A 19,603-nucleotide genomic window follows, 5' to 3' on the forward strand; every position below is an offset into this window, starting at 1 on the left:
CGCCCAACTAGTGGCTAACTAACTATTGTCTCAGTGTTAGGTCATAGATAGTAGAGGAAGTGGATTGTGAACGAGATCACGTGCGCTATAGATCATACATGAGAGCTGAGGTCTATCCGCGTTAGACCGCGAATTGACTAATTTTGAGCGGGCTAAAGACTTTTCAGAGTTTTACTCGGTTCTAAAGGTAAGAAACGACTATCTAAACGACTATCTAAGAGCTTTAATTTCAGTAGTAATCTATACTAACAATATTTTGAGCGTTTTAAGTAATAAGATATACCTGTTGAGCTACAAGTTGGCTATGACTCACCATTTACCTGTTTTTAGCACTGTTTGGGGAGAATCTAGTTTCTGATACACTTTTAGAAGCTAGTAAGCATATTGGCTGTTTCCTTGACTTGAGCTTTAACAGGATAGCCCCTTTTTTTGATATATAAGCTTTTTGTTGTTCTCCAGTGTTGTGAAATAAGTCGAATGGGGTGCCTTCTTTGTGTGGGGTGTCCTGATCTGACCGTTCACAATTGAAAGTTTTAGTGTGCATTTTCTGATTCTTTTAGCTTTACTCTATGAGAATAGCTATTACATAGTAGTTGTACTAACTCGAAAGAATAATTTTGCCTCAATGAAAAAGTGTGAAAATGTCATGTTGCTCTTTTCCCACACAGGTGTGATTGTAAACAATGGGCATAGGAAGTCAGAAATTGCGTTTTTTTCAGCGATAGAAAAGCAAGAAGCAGCAGACATCCCCCGTCTGCTCTCATCAGCCTTTACCTGAGTCGACCAGCAACTCTTGAATCTCTCCACTTCTTGGTTGCCAAGTCAGTGTTGAACTAATTGCCGTCAAGAACGTGCTCACCATTGTCAAGCTACCAAGAGTTGATGTCATCGTCACCTCGTGTGTTCAGTGCCAGCTCATTTGGAATTTGTCAGTACGTTCTGAATACACCCTTACACCCCCTCTCTCAACTCATCACTCCAGTTCTTTACCAGCGTGCTGTGCTATTTTGATTGAGATACATCGATTCCCTGAACTTTTGTGATGAAAATCCTGGCCTTAAATGTTTAATTAGATTTGTGAAAGCATCACTCTTCTACACTTATTATAGTTGATCAGGTAAGTTCTCTCAAAAAATTGTTCACGAACCGTTACACAAACGCAGAAGACCGGACTCTGACAACACATTCTGACTCATATCATTCATAATGTACGTGTATCTTTACAATGTCATGGCTTGTCTGCAGTTCATAATAATGTTATATAGAATCTGATGATGAGTTGTCATGGATATTTTATATTGTATAATTGTAGCATGGACACATTTCCAGAGTAGAAAGAACCTACAAAAAAAAGAATTTCAAAACTAAAAGCTTGCATACACACATAGCTCAGAGTCCCTACTTCCTTGATATGTCTTCACTAGCAGGAGGGCCCACAGAGGAGGCTGCAACCATACCCAGCAACACAGATCTATATACTTCTTGTCTACTTCCGGCCATTCTGCTCCTGCCAAGGGTGGCCGAAATAACGAGAGTCTACTGTAATTAACTATAGTTATATGTGATAAAATTCTGTTGCAACTTAATTTTGTCAACATGATAAGGAATTCGTTATAAACTCATCGCACAATTAAAGAGAAAATATATTTTCCATACTGAACTAAAAAGAATACCCTCAAATAATATTGCGCCATACAACGCAGCTGTCGCTACTTTTATAAAGAGGTCAAAAAATTGCTGAAGCTCTGGGTGTCGCATATTTGGAGGGTCGCCTTAAATCGAGGTCTTACGGTAGTCTCATGTTCACATTACACACTGTGCATGGCAAATGACACTATCATTAGTAACATACAAATCTTGAGTATAAGCAATAAAAATAATGAACAGTTTGTGCTATGCTAATAATAATTATTTTTCTGATGATTTCCTAGAATTGTGTTCCGAGCTTTCACCTTTGACCCTCAGTGAGTCCCTAACCAACTTGCCATGGTGACTATAGGACGGACTTTGACCTGGGCTTGATACTGATTTCATCTCTGTCGGGTTGTCATAGTGACTGTAGTCTGGAAACTCGGTAATAGTTTTAGAGAACTTGACTTTCGGAGCCGATCTCCTAGCGTCTCTACAGTGTGTGGGCGTGTGTGGGTGGGGGTAATTTATAAAGAACAAAAATAATGCAACTAAAGTGACTGCTACAGTGTACACACACGATTGGTAATACACAGTGACACTAGCAAGTGTATGCAATGGCCGAGTGGTCTCCCAGTAAGTGTAGGGATAACTCACTCTGTGTGTCTCTGGCTCCTGGAGGACCTCTCACTCTTGCTATCAGCCTGGGCACAGAAATCAAACAATGTAGGTGGCTATACTAAAGTGTATACTGTTGGCTACATTGAAACCTGTCTATACCCTACAAGTACAAGTAGCCTCTATAATACAGCCAGGTTAATGGACCCCAAAGTCTCCATAGCATGTGTCCCTCTATAATACAGCCAGGTTAATACACCCCCAAACCTCTGCCCGGTGCATGGCCACTGGTATGATACAGTGCGTACGTAACTCTACTGTATTGCACACAAGCTACACACATGTACAGTGTCTCTCACCTCATCTGACTTGCTGTAGAGGCGCTGTATGATAGGAGTGAGGGGGGAGAAGGTTCGGGTCATACCACCACCACGTTGACGAGCCTCTCCATTAGCATTCATACGCTGAGCTACTCACGTCATCTGCTTCCTGTGTGTGTGTGTGTGTGGGTGTGTGTGATGGGAGGGTGTGTGTGGGGGGGGTGCAGTCATAGTGTGTGTGTGTGTGTGGGGGGGGGGGGGGGGGTGCAGTCATAGTGTGTGTGTGTGGGGGGGGGGTGCAATCATAGTGTGTGTGTGTGTGTGTGTGGGGGGGGGTGCAGTCATAGTGTGTGTGGTGTGTGGGGGGGGGGGTGCAGTCATAGTGTGTGTATAGGTACACTAGTTATAATTCAAGCACGGACATGTTGCAGTAGTTGAACATCTTTCAGCAGCCATAACTTTAGTACCGTGACCCCAATTTCAAAAATTTGATGATTTTCAGAAAGAAATGATGTATTTCAATCCAGATGTGGCCATAATTCAACTTTGAACCAAGGGCTATTATTACATGGTATCGTGCTAAATCTGTCATCTCCCAAATATCTGGTACCATTTGAAAGGTCTTTTTCTAAGCTTTCTGGGAGAATCATAAAATTGGATCCACGGAATTCAAATTATGGCGACTGAACGAGTCCACTAACCAATTGATTAAACGGGGGACATGTACATGTAGTACATACCTGCACATTAATTTATACTATTCACTCACTCTAACACTTCTTGGGGGGTGGCTGTTCGATAGTCAATGGTATTATAGTCCTCCCCTTTATCTGCCGCCTCATGACCTCTGTCCTTTGACCCTTGCGACCTCTTCTTAGCGGCAGGATCCGGGGGTACAGGGGGACGATTGGAGGATCGTTGAGGGGTAGTGGGTGGTTCAGGGGGCGCCTTCCGCACAGGCACTTGACCCCTGCTGGGGGGAGGGATTGATAATTCACTTTTCGCATCATTTGATAGGATATAAAGAGAGCTGCTACAGAAAACGACAATTACCATATATGCTTGATCAGGAGCCGCGGCTACTAAATGTTTCATTTTGCTCGAAGAGGAGGCTACAATTCAAGAGAGGACACGTACTGTTCAAGAGCGGCGTTTATTAGCTCCAAAATATTTAGTTTGTCATTAAATTGTTGTTTATAAACTTGAACTCTGCCATGAGAGAGTCTTTGTGAAGCACTAACAAGCTGCTACTTGTAGCTACGTACATGTAGCTAGCTGCTATATAGTAATAATTTTTTTTGGCTGCCACGTGCAGAAATGCTAGAGTCAAAGTTCACTGAGGCTACTATTTGAGAGCGGCTACTAAATGTTCATTTTGCTAGCAAGGGAGGCTACTATTTGAGTGCGTCCTTTATACAAGAGCGGCCTCTGATCGAGCATATACGGTAATACAAGAGTGCTTTTGTTTGATAAAATTGGGTCAAACGGACCACGGATAATTACTAACTTTGGGCACAAAATAATTTCTGAGATACACCTACGATTATATATACGAACACAAGGAAATAATTACGTGTGTAGAATAATCATTACAGAGTGATTGCACTTACTTCTTATTGGCTGATGGTGCAGTAGCCCCTCCCCCTCCAGTGGGCGGAGTGTCCTGGTTCATGTGCAGTATTGATGCCATGAGGTCGACGTGATGTTCCCTCATCTTAGTCAGTCTCTCCTCGTGACTAGTCAGCAGTTTAGTAATGGCAGATTCAGGCTCTTTCTCTAGACTGGAGAATGCATCTCGTAACTGTCCATTCTCCTTCTGTACACTGAGGGGGTGGGTAGGTGTGGCAAGGGGGAGGGGCTTATTACAGTAACAGTGCAGACAATTGAGTGGTGTAGTTAGGTTATCAACAATTAAATATCTAATACCGTATAGCGGGTAATTTTCGTGGGGCAAAATATTCGTGGTTTTCGTGGTTGAACACTATAGCTAGATCACGAATATTTTACCCACGAATGAAGCGACCTTGACTACCTTTACCTGCAGTGAAAGCAGCAACTACAAACATACTATCCACAAAGTGACTAAATATTGCTCAACCCCGAAAATTACCGGCTATACGGTAGACACTAGCAGTAGCAATTCTCCCAGTGACACACTCTCATACAGACTTGCACACACACCACCATCACACACACACACTACACAATCACTAATTAAAGGCCCTCCACTTACATAGCGAGCTGCTCGGCCATGTGTGTCAGTTCTCCGGAGAGTGCCCAACAAGTCTCGTACATCATGAGATAGTGGACACAGATATTCTGACCCATAGCATCAGCCCAATCCACCGGCTTCTGGTTATCCCTGTCCGTGTGGACCATGCTGTAGCCAAAGTCCATGAGCAGCTGTGTGTGGGTGGTGTGTGTGTGTGTGTGGTGTGTGTGGGCATAGATTGAAAAGGAAGGGGATTGAAAACGAAAATGTTTGCATGAAACACTCCGCGTTATAGGGTGTGGCTAAAACTACAAAGGATTAAATTTATAGTCAGCATGCTCATTACCTGTCTTGCTGCCATACAATGTGTTGTACATAGAAATGGTGAAATTGATCACTTTTAATGTTGATTATTCTAAAAAGTAAAGAGAATCTAGCTCTAAAAGGTAGACTAAGCAACGCAGCCACTATCACTAAACAAATAAATGCTATACAAGAAGGAATAGCTCTTACTATGAAGTCGTGGGAGGTCAAGGCCCGTGGTGTCTCTAAAAGTATACTAAAGCAGTTTAAAGGACTATACTGCAAACGTTTATGAACAGTACAGCTTATCCATAGCATGAAACCATCCTATATAGCACTTAGATACATAATAACCAAGTCAAGCAATGTCCTTTGCTGTTTCGGCTTCACAGCAGGGAAAGAGAAAAGTTGACATGGAGTATTTCAAGCTAAACTAGTAAAAACAAAGTAAAGACAAGGGACTTAGAGCTTGTCAGTGGTGTAAACTTACTTCTCTAGAGTACCTCCCAGCTCCTGAGTGATTGCTAGTGGATAGGATAGCTAGAAACAGTTGAAATACAACCTGAGTACGGTAAATATTCGCGAGCGTGAAATCATAACGCGGAGTGTTTCACCAGTTTACACAGGGCGGCCTGGTCATTTCCAATCCCCTTCCTTTTCAATCTATGGTGTGGGGTAGGGGAGTGATACAGCTAGACTTAGAAACTAAATATCTAAAAACCAACAATATGACAGCATTATTTTCAGTTATCGTTGCTACAGTAGCTAATGCGATACACACATTTTAGACTTGAGCAAGCACTTATTACACTAACAGCACACATCCACCCACCCACTCACACATCCGCCCACCCCTATAACGCAGCGTGATGCATGAGAGTTTCTCCCCCAGTGTCCCTCACTTGGAAGGGGATCTTAGCCTCCTCCACTAGCCATTGGAGACACTCCACTGAACCACCCTAGTGGAGGGGGCAATGGTAGTCAATTATTAGGAGACTGAACGTAAAATTGCAAAATAATATTCTCAATTTTCAAACACAATTAATTTTATGATAGCGGGTTATTTTCAAGGCATTAATTTTTCACATAATTATTGCCCAAACTAAACATTTCGAGATTTTCGATGATATACAGAAATGTCGGTGTCAAACGGACAACCAGTAACTGCCTACTAGTAAGTGTGTTCCCTGTACCTGTATAGCGAGCATGGCGGGTGTGGTGAATGAGTCATCTGGTATCTGCAGTGCGGAGGAGGGCAGTCCACTCTCCACTAGGAACTATATGATGGGCAGGCGGCCATGGAGGGCAGTCTTGTGGGCCAGACTGAAGTGGTGCTCGTTACTACCGTACGTGTCCACCTCGTGACTGCTCAACATGTGATACTATGTGGGGGGTAGGACCATTTCCAGTCCAACAAAACACGAGAAAATAGTGAAATCCTCGAGCTCTTTGAGAGGACAGGCATCCAGTTTAGCCCTCATACCTGCAGTGGGGAAACAAGAGTCTCAATTAAAGTGGATTAATCAATACATGTATAGGTACAGTGTAGGCAGGCCTTCATACTTGTGTACTAAGCAAAGCAATTAGTGAAGGAGCTTGTACATTAATTAAAGAGCCCTAACAGATATTTAACGCATGGAACCATTGTCTAGTGTAGCATCTTCAGACGCCCATAACTTGTTACAATGATCTAATTTCAACCACTTTTGGAAAGCTATATAAAAGGAGCACTGTTTAACGTCACACACATGTACATTAATAAAGAGCCCTAAACTGAGCTACTACAATTAAGACAACTATCATCACCTGACAGCAACTCCCTGGCGGTGTAGAGGGAGCGAAATGGTTCCTCTGATGGATCTCTCTTACTCTCCTCCATCCTGAGTTGAGTGACAGTCGTCCAATCGGCTGCTAGATGGTCCGCTATCCACTCCCAGAGGTCACTGTGAAGGTCACTCTCATAACTTAGGTCAAATGAACACGACTGTCTTTATAATTAAGATGTGACTGATTAGTGGGCTCACTCTCGAGTAGTGGTTCTCTCCACGTCTCCTCAATCTGACGGGCGCTCAGGTTGTCTTGGTGAAGTATTTCCTCACCCACACCCTCTGGTAATGGTAGCTCGTATGTAGGTACCTCAATGTCCACCACTGGAAGCCTGCACACGAGGATCACATGATCATTACTATACATACGGACATTGAACAAACGTACACACAACATAGAATGTTTAGGGTAGGTGTGATTGTGCTATAATGAAGGAGCTGCTTTCACCTGTCTTTTCTCAAGGCCTTGTCCAAAACTCTCTCTCCAGGAGCCCAGAATTACGGTGTGCATATTAAAGACAACTTGCTGTCCATGTGTTCAGTCCTGTTATTAGATTTGAAGGTGTCTCAGTAATATTGAAACAAGCATTGACCTTTGAACTCCAGTTGATTGTGTGGGTGTTGAACTCCAGTTGATTGTGTGGGTGTTGCTAAGTACGTGTATATACTGTGCATGCTCAGTTCAACTTTTCACAGACTACCACAACAATGTATGAAAAGCACAGCATCAATAATAAGCTCACACATTATAATTACAGAGACACAAACAACATCAAAGTAAAGAACAGTTCATTATTGATCAGTTTCAGTTTCGGTCCGTATTGTCTACAATGAATCTACAAATGTCTGTAGCAGTGTCTCCTCTTCTCAGTCCTATGGCAATTTCCACCAAGGCCCTGAAGGTAGCTCTGGAAGGATTTACTCTTTGCCACGCTCTCAATGCATGAGCCACTCCAGCTTGATTGCCATAACGACTTGTAACATCAGTTACATCACCGAGGTCGGCTGGGGTGAGGTTGAGTCGATCCAGCAGGTTAGGAGTTGTGGATTGATTCACTGCATGAAGAAATAAAGAAATCAATAAAATGACAATTTACAATTTTCGTGATAGTCTTATTAAAAATGACACACAGGCGAATAAAAAAAATGCACACTGAAAATAGTTACCTACAATTTTTGTGGTAGTTTATATCAATCACTAAAAATGGTGAATAAAAAAAAAATGCACAAACAGTTACCTGTGATGCTATCAGCCAAATTGATGAGATCCACAGTGGGCCTTTTGAGAGCGTCTGATAGGAGACTCCATGTTACATGTTGTGTACTTAGGAGCTTGGCCAACATTTCACGCAAGCACGATACATTATTTCCATGATGCTCGCTATCGATATATTGGTGAGAACAGGATGAGTTAGACCTAAAGCCAATCCCAGATTGAACCAGTGAGGGCTGGCACTTTCATGTAGTTTCTCGTAAACATGTTGTAGATCATTAATATTCAAAGCCTGTACAAAAACAACAATCAACAAGGTTTCATTTGGTGGGGGTACTCCCTCGGAAATACATTCTAGAAGAAACTCAATGGGAATACAATTGAGGGGTTTCTGGTGAATAATATTCTTAACAGGGCAGATATAGTAATGAATTCCTGGGGGTCGAACCCTCTAGATATATACATGTCATCAACACCCTAATATCATGCACGTGCACCATTAGCCTCAATCCCAGGCCGCTCTCCCTCGACTGTTTGCGCATGCGCCACATAATCCCCAGAAATTGGGGACTCCGGATATTATCGTATAATGCTCAGTAAAACAATGACGTCACAACAAACAAAAGTGGATTGAAGAAAGTGGATAGAAGTGTGATTGTGAAGGCTTCTAGCTCCTGTGATAGCATTCTGATAGCTATACCCTTAGCCTGCTATGTTAACAAAGAACTCACAGCCTGCAACAGTGTGGATGACAATCGTCTGAATGGAGGGAAGGCTGACAATAGCCTATATGGACAGGCCACGCCCATCTGACATTAACCTTGGTGAAAGTCTACATGTAGACTCTATCAGAAGAAATAGCTGCTGTAACCAAACGTGTACAGCTCTGTCTCTAGCTAGCTAGCTATATAGCTCTGTGTATGTAGTATTCTTTGTGTGTATATGTTATTCAGGATATTTTTCGGGTAATATTTCAGAAACATTACGGGGAAATTATCCAATTATTTTGCGCATGCGCAAACAGTCAGTAGCAGGCCTCCTTTTTGAGGCCTTGTGAAGGAGGCTAGTGCACCATTTGCTCCCCTTGCCAAAATGTCAGGAGGATAAGTAGATACAAGATTTAGAGTACTGCCTACCTTGTGCACGTTCAGCAGGTGAGGAAATTTCTCCGCGATTAGAATGATGTCACTCTCAGGGATTTCTTGATCTAGTTGTTGGTCCCTCACTCCAGTCTTCTTACACACATCTTCCATTACTGTAACAGAGGACAATTCACCTCAAGAAAAATATTGGGCCAAAAAGCAAAAGTATTCTTTATAAGCGACATAAAAAACCAACCATTGGAGATATTATAAACTGTTAAGTCTGAGTTGGTGCTACAATTACATCAACTACACAGTATCAACTACACAGGCACTGAATTATACACGAGGATTAACATGATCAGGCACAGGACAAATTAATGATCATAACCTGTCGATCAAACGACACTTTCTTACTGGTATGTTGATGTTGAATGATGGCGTCTCTCCTGACCAGCTCAGCATCTTTGTGCTCAATCCGTTCCCTGTATGCCTGTACAGGGGAACGTTGGTGGAAATCTTTGAATTAAAACACTGACGTTAATATCGAAATTCTACAACAGGACGAGAACTGAAGAAACAATTTTTGCTAAAGGAAGTACATAATTATAGGCACACTCAAACGGATTTGTAGTTACGGCTTAACACATGAGACAGCATCCATGCATGTTAAGGTACAATACTATTGTTGCTGTGGGAATCTCATTCACACACTACATGTACGCACCTTCTTGACTGGTTGAGTGTCCTTTGACTCCCTCTTTGTTGCCTCCACTGTGTCCGAGCCACTTGTCAGGTCAACATCTGCAGTCAAGTTATTATCTGGTTGAGTGTCCTCCCGAGGTTGTATCTGTAGAGACTTCACTAGATGATCAATTTCTCTGGGTTGAACTTCAAACTGTTCTTGTTGAGGAGTGATCACTTCTTCTAGTCCACAAACTTGCTTAGCTTGAAGCCGATCGATAGATGCTTGTGAATGAGTGTCTTTCTCAGATACTTGATGTTTTACTTGAGTGTCCTTGGACTCCCTCTTTGTTGCCTCCACTGTGTCAGAGTGGCTTGTCAGTGAAGCATCTAAAGTAAAAGTTAAATCTTCAATAAGGAACTTTTTCTGAACAAAATTTCAAAATCGTACAAGATACAATTGACTCACAAATTATTTGCGGTATTATTATAATGTAAAACACATTAATTATTTAATTAACTCACAGATGTCCCTGGCAGATGGTCTCCTCCTCATGTCTTCTTGCAAGCAACTGTCGATAAGCTTCCTCAACCTGTGTGTGTGAGGGATCTGGGCCACATGGTCTAATCGATCTTCCACAGATTTAACCGTCTTCAGCTTGCGAATAATCTGTACCATAATCACCCCAAGGGAAAAAACATCGACGCTATTATCGTAATTCTCCTTGTCCAATCAAATAGCCTCGAGAGGTAGATACCCCATACGGTGACCAATGGCTGTGAGGGTGTGGCTAAGCTTGGAGGAATCATATAGCCGTGACATGCCAAAGTCGGATATCTTTGCAACAGGCACTGGTCGTGTTAGCTTCAGCAAGACGTTATCACCACAGAGGTCACGATGGATAATCTTCTTGCTGTGAATGTAGGCCAGACCACAAGCCATGTCTTTGGAGAGGCTAATTTCACATTCGCTAGTGAGAGACTCTTCATCAAGGCTGGAGAAATAGGATCTCAGATTGCAATCCATCAGCTCAACAACGAGGATTGTACCACCTGATTTGGGGTGCTTGGCAGTCGACAAAAACCGAACAACGTTTGGGTGCTGTAACGACTTGAGAAAATCACTCTCACGATCAATTGCATTGCTAGCTTCTTCGTTTTTGCCGACTGGAATACTTGCCTGCATCTCCATAGCATCGTGAAGCAGCACTTTGACTGCACAAATCTCGCCCTTGTAGCTGCCTTTGAAGACTGCTCCAAATGCACCTTTACCGAGACGCTCGTCTAGGAAAACAGTCAAATCGTCATTGATCTTCTGGTGATCTTGGTCGACTGTAGAACATTGTGTGTGTGTGTGTGTGTGTGTGTGTGTGCATGTGTGGGGGGGATATAATTATTATAGTAGTTAAGCATCATGTATGAGATATGCATTCCTGTGCTGAACTAGTGCTTACCCTGTGACTTCACATCAGTAGGATTGCTTGCATCAGTAGACTGTAGATGATCTTTCTCGATGGTCCTGGCTATGTCACTGTGGCCTACAATGGGACTGGACAAAGCTTTGATAACATCTTCCCAGCTTCTCTCACCACCTTTCAGCCATTCTTTCAAACCCTCACGATAGCAGTCATCAGGATCATCTCTCCATTTTGTACCAATGCTGTCGATGGTATCCGAGGGTATTTTAAGAACAAGCAAGAAGTTTCTCCACTTGATTCGAGCATCAAACGTAGCTATGTATAAATCTCCTAGATCTGCTATTGTGAGATAGTCAGACATCTTCTCTGTAGAGTGTGGAATAAGATAAACAATGATATGAAGGTAAATGTAATTATGTTTAAATATTTGGTGTGTGCAAATTATATCATTAAAACCATGTACCTTAGATCTATATGCAGAAAATAAAACAGTGCTGTCTGCACTTACTGATAATAATCCAGAGCTACAGTATCTTCACAGCTTGATACCAGGCACGATACAGAAGTACAGGAAAACAGCTAGCTCAGCTACAACGAGACCCGCCCTCTTTCTCTGCAGGAATAAACAATAGCTGTCACGTGCGATAACATTGCTAAACCAAGTGGCTGGTCTTTCACTGCACTAGCTAGAGAGAAGAAGAAATTATGCTGTCAATTTTGAAGCTCTGAGCAAGTGGTCAAACTATTTGTTTGTATTGGTGGAGGTTGAAGACATGAGTCCATGGACAGGGACTACTGAGGAACCTTCATCAAGAACATTAACAAGGTACAGTTATTCATAAATATTAAATTACAAAGCGAGAGGTCATTTCTTTTGGAGGTTTAGAAAAATTCCTGGTGTCACATATTTAGAGGGTCGCATCTAATTGGAGGTTACTCTACTATCCTCGATTATAGGATGCTTAAAATTATATTGTTTCTAGCGGCCTGGAATCGAGGCTGTGGTTTGACCTCTATTTAGGACGCGACATAAAAAAATAATTGTCACACGCAGCAGTCCCTACTTTTAGAGGTCAGAATATTACCTAAGATCGGAGGGTGTCGCATATTTGGAGGGCCGCCTTAAATTGAACAAGTACGGTACTTGTGTATAATGTGTAGTTGGTTATAATGTGGACCCTAACTTTGGTCTTGTGCATGATACCCGGGTATGTACCCACACAGAGTTCACACCAAGTAACATAAAAGCAAACACTTAAAAAAACTGTTTTAATACAGAGATACTACACGTAGGGACAGAGCCGACCGACGTGGAGACGGTTACTATCGCTACTGAAGAGGTGGTACCCAGTTCACAGTTTGAGATAGAGATAAGTCAGAGTGATGATGGGGAGAGTGTGGAGCAGCTACAGGCCAGTGACTTGGGCCCTAACTTTGGCCTTGTGCATGATACCCAGGTAACACACACACACACAGTTCACACCAAGTAACATAATTATAAAAACTAGCACTTAAAAACGCTTTTTTAAAGGTATCCTAGGACGTTTCGTTTTCGTACTATTTTCGCTTTCGTATTACATGGTTAGAATTTGCATGATGGTAACTACCTCCCAAATAACGAACACACACACACACACACACACACACACACTTGTTGTTCCCGCCCACTCACACAGGAGGTCCACACGCTAACTAGCGATGATGGTTTGCCCTCTGACATGACTTCTGAGGATGGCTCCACCCTCAACGCTATAGGCCACGCCCTCATCCAGATGCAGCAAGGTGGACAGACCACCCCTTCATCTCAGTTCCTCATCACTAGGAGCACCTCTTCTGGTTCAGAGTCTGGCCAAAATGGTGAGTAATGGAGGCCAAATTTATCAGTGTGACGATACATTTTTTGGGGCAAATCCAAAAGTTATATATAGGCTTCGATAAGTTATCCAAGTGCTTGTACGTACTAATTACATGTAGAACCGTGAGTATTATTGCTAATGTTTGAGGTTTCTTGGAAGTGGTGTTGAAAAATGTTAATAGTCAGTTTTTATTATGTTGTTGTGTGTGTTCAGGTCCTCTGTATGTGATGATCCCACCATCCACTAGTGCTGAGATACTGCATGCAATGGGTCGACCTATAGCACCCAAGATGAGCGGGATATCAACTATGGATTATCACACGGCCGACCCCATCGTTCAAATGCAGTTGTGAGTACACAGTTCATGTGATTGCCTACCTCTGCATAACATGTATGACAGTATGTGTTAGGGAAAGCATCATTCTTGCTACATACAGTATTACTAGAATATTTTGCTGTTGGTGAAAACCTTTGCGAATCAGCCAAATCGGCAACCCTTTGCGATCTAACTATTTCGTTCTGGCAAAAATTCGCATATGCTCGCTGTAATACGGTAACTGTGAGGAGTGTTGTTATTATGGTGGTTGGTTTGCAGGTCTGGGGATATGGCCGCCAACAGGGAAGCTCAAAGGAAGGCTACACACAATGAAGGTGCTGCAAATTCAATACTGAAAGTTATAGTGTACAACAGATGTACATGTACTTACGTAGTCATAATCACATTTCCCACAAAATACAAATTTGTCACTTCTAAAACTAATAACTTATTTGCTGTGTGGGGGCTATCCATCCATGCTGTAAACGTCTAAGTATGCCTTGATTTTCATTTTATACTGTACAGTAGGTGTGTGTGTGTGTGTGTGTGTGTGTGTGTGTGTGTGTGAGGTCAAGATTCATTTATTTTGCCAATTGGCTCAGCTTCATTGTACATGCCCTAAACACGATAATTACCAGTTGTTGTTGTTCTTCCCACGCCCAGTTGAGCGTCGGCGTCGGGACAGGATCAACGAGCTCATCAAGGTACTGGCTCAGATAGTGCCTGCTTTTCAGAAGAAAGACGCAACTACTGGTTCCATTGTCGGGGTGAGTGTGTGTGTCTGTGAGTGTGTGTACTAAAGTACTATTGGAAAAGCCATCGAAATATCTACTAACTTCGGTTTTTTTTTTTAAGCATGCATTAGTGCAGAGCCCAGTGTTACGTTAGTTACTAGTAGCATAGAATCCAGCAGAGGCTATCGTATATAACACATGTAGTTAGTTGCACATAAAATTGCTAAAGCATGTTTTTTTGTTATCTCCACGTACATGTCTCACCCTCACGTCATGTTTCCCTGACTGCAGTATGTGTACAGCAAGGGAACGGTACTGGACAAGACAGTGGACTACTTGAAAGAGCTCGTGTTTCAAAATGAACAACTCACAGCCAGTGCCAAAATCGCAGAGAAATCTTTAGCAATGCTTCAAAACCAGATCCAAGTCCTAGAGAAAGAGAACGCATTTCTTCAAGCACAGATTATCCAGTTTGGAATTGATGTAGCTGCCTCCTCTGGTCAGAAGCAACCTAACCAGCAACTTCTAAACTCTCCTCTGGCCCAGAATCTCCCCTTCACTTACTATAGCTATACATTGTCAGTATTATTATGTATACCACACATAGTTTTTATACATGATATTTGTCTTATTGAACCTGAGCATAATAAAATGTTGTGAACAAAGCTACGCCCATTATAATTATGTGCAGTCTAGCCTCCATCTCAAGCCGCACTTCCTCGAAAATTGGCCTGGTAGTATACGCTGCTTGTGCATGCGCTAACCATAATTATGCTACTGAACATGAAAACTGTGCTGATGAAGAACCTTCATCAAGAACAAGGTACGTGTGTATAATGTGTAGTTATGCAGTGCAATGAGTTGACTGTGTACTATTGAATGTACAGTACAGAGAATGGGAACCTAGCATGCTTACTAGTCTGTATGTACATGCACTTGTATACAAGGTATGCTTCAATGTATGCAGTTCAGGTGTGTACAGGGAAACGTGTGTCAATTGAGAACACTAGCTCACAATATTTGTACATGACATTGTACAGTACGTGTACCAGACCCTTCATCACACTACCAGTTTGAATGTGTCCATGTGTTGTTTATCGTGGCTACAGAACACTGACTCAGGACGAGGAGGACTTTGACAAGTTCCTGGAGAGTGCCAAAGCTCAGCAGCTCTCACCCTCCACAATTAAAAGGTATCACTTTAACTGACTCTTACGATTATTCTAGTATTCATAATGTAAGTATACGTGTGATGTGTGTGGTGTCCCTTTTATCATAGTTGAGCCATTTTGCTTTTAGCCAGTATAAATTATAGCTACTGTTATCATGTGATTTTCTTACCCCTTACTTCCTAAGTCCTCAAACTTCCACTCAGTATGACTATGATCATGTGACTCTTTAACCCCTCAGTTCCCGAGCCCCACCCCTCACTGTCTGACTTGAAAGAGGAGATAGACTTTGGATTCTGGGAGAAGGCGTCCACCCTACCCTCGGACAAGACCCCAACCAAGGACCTGAACTTGTTATGAGACTGTTAATATTATTTTGTCTGTTTTTGTACTATTTTCTGGCAATGTAATTATGTATGTACCACTTCATGTCATCATAATAACTATAATTAAAAGTCTGTTGCAACTTAATTTTCTCTTACCTGCTATAACGTGCAAATATTTAAGGCGTGGCTTCCGGTAAGCAGTCATTCCGCAAACATTGTGCAACGAAAAGAGGCCTATATCCACAAAATATAAATGCCTCAAAAATTTTGCGCTATACGGTAATTAGCACTTATAGAGAAGAAATCAACAGTTCGAATAAAAATAAACGAAATATGTGAGAAAACTTTTTTCAAAAAGATGGTTAACAATGCACAACATATTACAATAACTAATTAATCGCTTGTACAAAAGAAATCAACTGTTTGAAGATAATTACTAAATTGTTTTGTCTGTCCTCCGGCTACAATGACCTCTCCACTAGGAAGTACTGAGCATGTGCAGTAGTATCGTGCAGTAGGCATGTCTCCCACTTTCACCCACCTCCTGGTGTCAGGCTGGTAGAGGTGGATCGATGAACTTGGGTGGTATCTGTCGTCGTGTCCACCAACGGCTAATAGTGACCTCCCAATACTGAGAGAAGCTGAACGCACGAGTGGTACTTCCTGTAAAGTCTGCCAGAGAGTGGGTGTGTCCAGGTTAGAAAGGGTCTTTGCAATGAGTTCATTGAGGTCGACGTGGTGCACTGTCTTGGTTGAGCTAGTGTGATCCCACCCTCCCATTAGGTAGAGGGTGTTTCCTATGAGAGTCGATTTCAGTACTGATCGTGGGTTGGGTAGTGACTGAGCAATGTACCATCTTCTTGATGCTACGTCCAACACCTCCACAGAGGAGGAGGAACGTTTTTTATCATCATACCCACCAGCTACAATGATGTGGTTGTTGAAAGAGACAGCTGTTGAGGAAGAACGAGCAATGTTCATTGGTGGGTACGGGTGAGTCCATTTCCCTGACTCAAAAACTGCAAATTGATTGGTGAGTTTGTTGTTTCTTAGATCACGTCCTCCCACCAGCACTAGTCTATTAGCGAGTGATGTCATAGCGACGTACTTGACAGTGTACAATGGTAGTTTGGTCCATTGATCTTGCTCGAGCTTCATCACTGTACACCTGTCACGATCATTGACTGCCTCACCTCCACCAACATACACCGTGTCACCGATGACAACACTCTGTACCGAGGTACCCATCTTGATTGGCATGTCTTTTCCTCTTCTCCATTTCAGAGTGAGTGGAGGTCTCAACTCTCTGGGAGGGGGACCCTGAATAATGAATGAGTGTAATTAGGATAGTGTCTACTAACAAGCGAGTGTTTCTTGTAGCAATAATTGCATGCACACTAAATCACTTTCTCTAATTAGCTTAAGAGGCCACGCCCACCAGTCTAATAGAATGTACAGTACGATTATAAGAGATCAAAGCTTCTACTATAGCTCTGCAATAATATAATGGTGCATTTTGTCTCACCTGTCTCTGCTGTTGAATGATGGCGTCTCTCCTGACCAGCTCAGCATCTTTGTGCTCAACCTGTTCCCTGTGTGCCTGTACAGGGGAACGTCGGTGGAAATCAAACACAGACGTGAATAACATTAGAGAAAATTCTACAACAGAACGAGACAATATTCACTAAAGGAAGTACATAATTATAGGCACACTCAAACGGATGTGTAGTTACGGCTTAACACATGAGACAGCATCCATGCATGTTAAGGTACACTGCAATACTATTGTTGCTGTGGGAATCTCATTCACACACTACATGTACGCACCTTCTTGACTGGTTGAGTGTCCTTTGACTCCCTCTTTGTTGCCTCCACTGTGTCTAAGCCCCTCGTCAGGTCCGCATCTAAAGTAAAAGAAAATCGATACCAACATTAATAGACGGATATGATTTTTTCGTTAGGGTTACGGTTAGCTGAAACGTAAAACACATACTTATCATTGACTCACAGATGTCCCTGGCAGATGGTCTCTTCCTCATGTCTTCTTGCAAACAACTGTCGATAAGCTTCCTCAACCTGTGTGTGTGAGGGATCTGGGCAACATGGAATGATCGATCTTCCACAGATTTGATCGTCTTCAGCTTGCAAACAATCTGCATCATAATCGCCCCAAGAGAGAACACATCCAAGCTATTATCGTAATTATCCTTGTCCAATCGAATAGCCTCGATAGGTAGATACCCCATACGGTGACCAATGGCTGTGAGGGTGTGGCTAAGCTTGGAGGGATCGTATAGCCGTGACATGCCAAAGTCGGATATCTTTGCGACAGGCACTGGTCGTGTAAGCTTCAGCAAGACGTTATCCCCACAGAGGTCACGATGGATAATCTGCTTGCTGTGAATGTAGGCCAGACCACAAGCCATGTCTTTGGAGAGGCTAATTTCACATTCGCTAGTGAGGGACTCTTCATCAAGGCCAGAGAAATAGGATCTCAGATTGCAATCCATCAGCTCAACAACGAGGATTGTACCACCTGATTTGGGATGCTTAGCAGTCGCCAAAAACTGAACAACGTTTGGGTGCTGGAACGACTTGAGAAAATCACTCTCACGATCAATTGCATCGCTAGCTTCTTCGTTTTTACCGACTGGAATACTTGCCTGCATCTCCATAGCAATCTGATGTAGAAGTTTGATAGCACAAGGATTGCCCTTGAAGCTGCCTTTGAAGACTGCTCCAAAAGCACCACTACCGAGTGGTTCGTCTAGGAAAACAGTTAGATCATCGTTGATCAACTGGTGATTTTCATCAACTAAAGAATAGTGTGTGCATGAGGTTGAAAGATAACGTATTAACATGTATAATCATGTATTAATGTGCCATTGGTACTTACCCTGTAATTTTATTCTTTTAGGATTGCTTGCACTAGGATGATCTTTCTCGATGGTCTGGGCTATGTGAACTTCACCCACGATGGGACTTGACAAAGCCTCCACCATCTCTTTCCAGCTCTTCCCTCCTTCATTAAGCCATTTACTCAAACCCTCACGATAGCAGTCATCAGGATTGTTGCTCCATTCTTTCCCGATGCTGTGGATTGTAGCCTGGGGTACGTCAAGAATAAGCAAGATGTTTCGCCATTTGATTCGAGCATCAAACGTGACGAGGTACAATTTCTTCAGATCTGCTATTGTGAGATAGTCAGACATCTTCTCTGTAAAAGATAAGTATGAATGTATAGAGCCAAAAACTGCATCTGAATCATGTACATTGTAATCAGTGCTGTCTGCACTACTCACTGATTAATTAAATCCAGAGACTTTATTCAGATCACAGCAAGTAGAAAAACAATACATGTACCGAGATACGCCCCCTTTTTCTATAACAATTGAATCAGCAAATCACGTTTTGAAGTCAGACTTTCCAGCCACTAGATCTACATGCAGTAAACAGTGCTGTCTGCACTCACTGATAATAATCCAGAGGCTCTGTACAGTACAGTATATTCACAGCATGATACAGAAATACAGAAAAACAGCAGCTAACAAGACACGCCCTCTTTCTCTGCAGAATAAACAATAATCTGTCACGTGCAATAACACATGTGCAATATGATAATAATTATATCTACATTGCTAACCACGTAATAGGTGATTCCAGAGAAACAGAAAAGAAGAAATTGTGCATTCAGTTTTGAAGCTCTGAACAAGTGGTCAAACTATTTGTCTGTATTGGTGGAGGCTGAAGACATGAGTCCATGGACAGGGACTACTGAGGAACCTTCATCAAGAACATTAACAAGGTACAGTTATTCATAAAATTTTAATTACAAAGCAAGAGGTCATTTCTTTTTGGAGGTTTAGAAAAATTCCTGGTGTCGCATATTTAGAGGGT

General features: G+C 42.3%; 5 protein-coding genes and 1 long non-coding RNA gene across 7 annotated transcripts in view; 3 read left to right on the top strand and 3 right to left on the bottom strand.

Annotated features, from left to right (window-relative positions):
- LOC135352089 (uncharacterized) overlaps positions 1-11,919 on the bottom strand; it is a 32,678-nt gene extending 20,759 nt beyond the window's left edge. The window contains exon 1 of the mRNA XM_064551253.1: positions 11,814-11,919. The gene's annotated coding sequence lies outside the window, so the exon portion shown is untranslated. The remainder of the gene's footprint in view (positions 1-11,813) is intronic.
- Positions 1-19,603, top strand: part of LOC135352059 (uncharacterized) — a gene marked incomplete in the record, with an annotated part of 851,949 nt that overhangs the window by 308,287 nt on the left and 524,059 nt on the right.
- Positions 39-1,278, top strand: LOC135352157 (uncharacterized). Its single transcript, XR_010399614.1, has 2 exons — positions 39-187; positions 669-1,278. It is a non-coding gene; the product is annotated as an uncharacterized LOC135352157 (long non-coding RNA).
- On the bottom strand, positions 1,821-7,487 carry LOC135352137 (uncharacterized). Its single transcript, XM_064551314.1, has 10 exons — positions 7,357-7,487; positions 7,107-7,240; positions 6,889-7,025; positions 6,276-6,565; positions 4,801-4,970; positions 4,178-4,390; positions 3,337-3,537; positions 2,607-2,736; positions 2,287-2,333; positions 1,821-2,122 (listed from the first exon to the last, which is right to left on the bottom strand). Exons 4-8 carry the CDS (start codon positions 6,288-6,290, stop codon positions 2,721-2,723), a joined length of 615 nt encoding a protein of 204 aa, XP_064407384.1. The 5' UTR covers positions 6,291-6,565; positions 6,889-7,025; positions 7,107-7,240; positions 7,357-7,487; the 3' UTR covers positions 1,821-2,122; positions 2,287-2,333; positions 2,607-2,720.
- LOC135352075 (uncharacterized) overlaps positions 10,489-19,603 on the bottom strand; it is a 42,326-nt gene continuing 33,211 nt past the window's right edge. The window contains exons 3-4 of one of the 2 annotated variants that reach the window (XM_064551212.1): positions 11,342-11,671; positions 10,489-11,219 (exon numbers count right to left, since the gene is read on the bottom strand). In XM_064551212.1, the coding sequence (XP_064407282.1) occupies positions 10,621-11,219; positions 11,342-11,671 (929 nt within the window). In that variant the 3' untranslated portion in view covers positions 10,489-10,620. Of the gene's footprint in view, positions 11,220-11,341; positions 11,672-16,029; positions 17,027-17,231; positions 17,307-19,603 lie in introns of those variants that run through there. The other variant, XM_064551209.1, reaches the window with a different exon arrangement.
- LOC135352134 (upstream stimulatory factor 2-like) lies at positions 13,455-15,841 on the top strand. Its single transcript, XM_064551311.1, has 6 exons — positions 13,455-13,510; positions 13,757-13,812; positions 14,141-14,244; positions 14,503-15,034; positions 15,321-15,404; positions 15,622-15,841. Exons 1-4 carry the CDS (start codon positions 13,470-13,472, stop codon positions 14,869-14,871), a joined length of 570 nt encoding a protein of 189 aa, XP_064407381.1. The 5' UTR covers positions 13,455-13,469; the 3' UTR covers positions 14,872-15,034; positions 15,321-15,404; positions 15,622-15,841.

The sequence above is a fragment of the Halichondria panicea genome, chromosome 1, assembly GCF_963675165.1.
Source record: "Halichondria panicea chromosome 1, odHalPani1.1, whole genome shotgun sequence".
Classification (NCBI taxonomy): domain Eukaryota; kingdom Metazoa; phylum Porifera; class Demospongiae; order Suberitida; family Halichondriidae; genus Halichondria; species Halichondria panicea.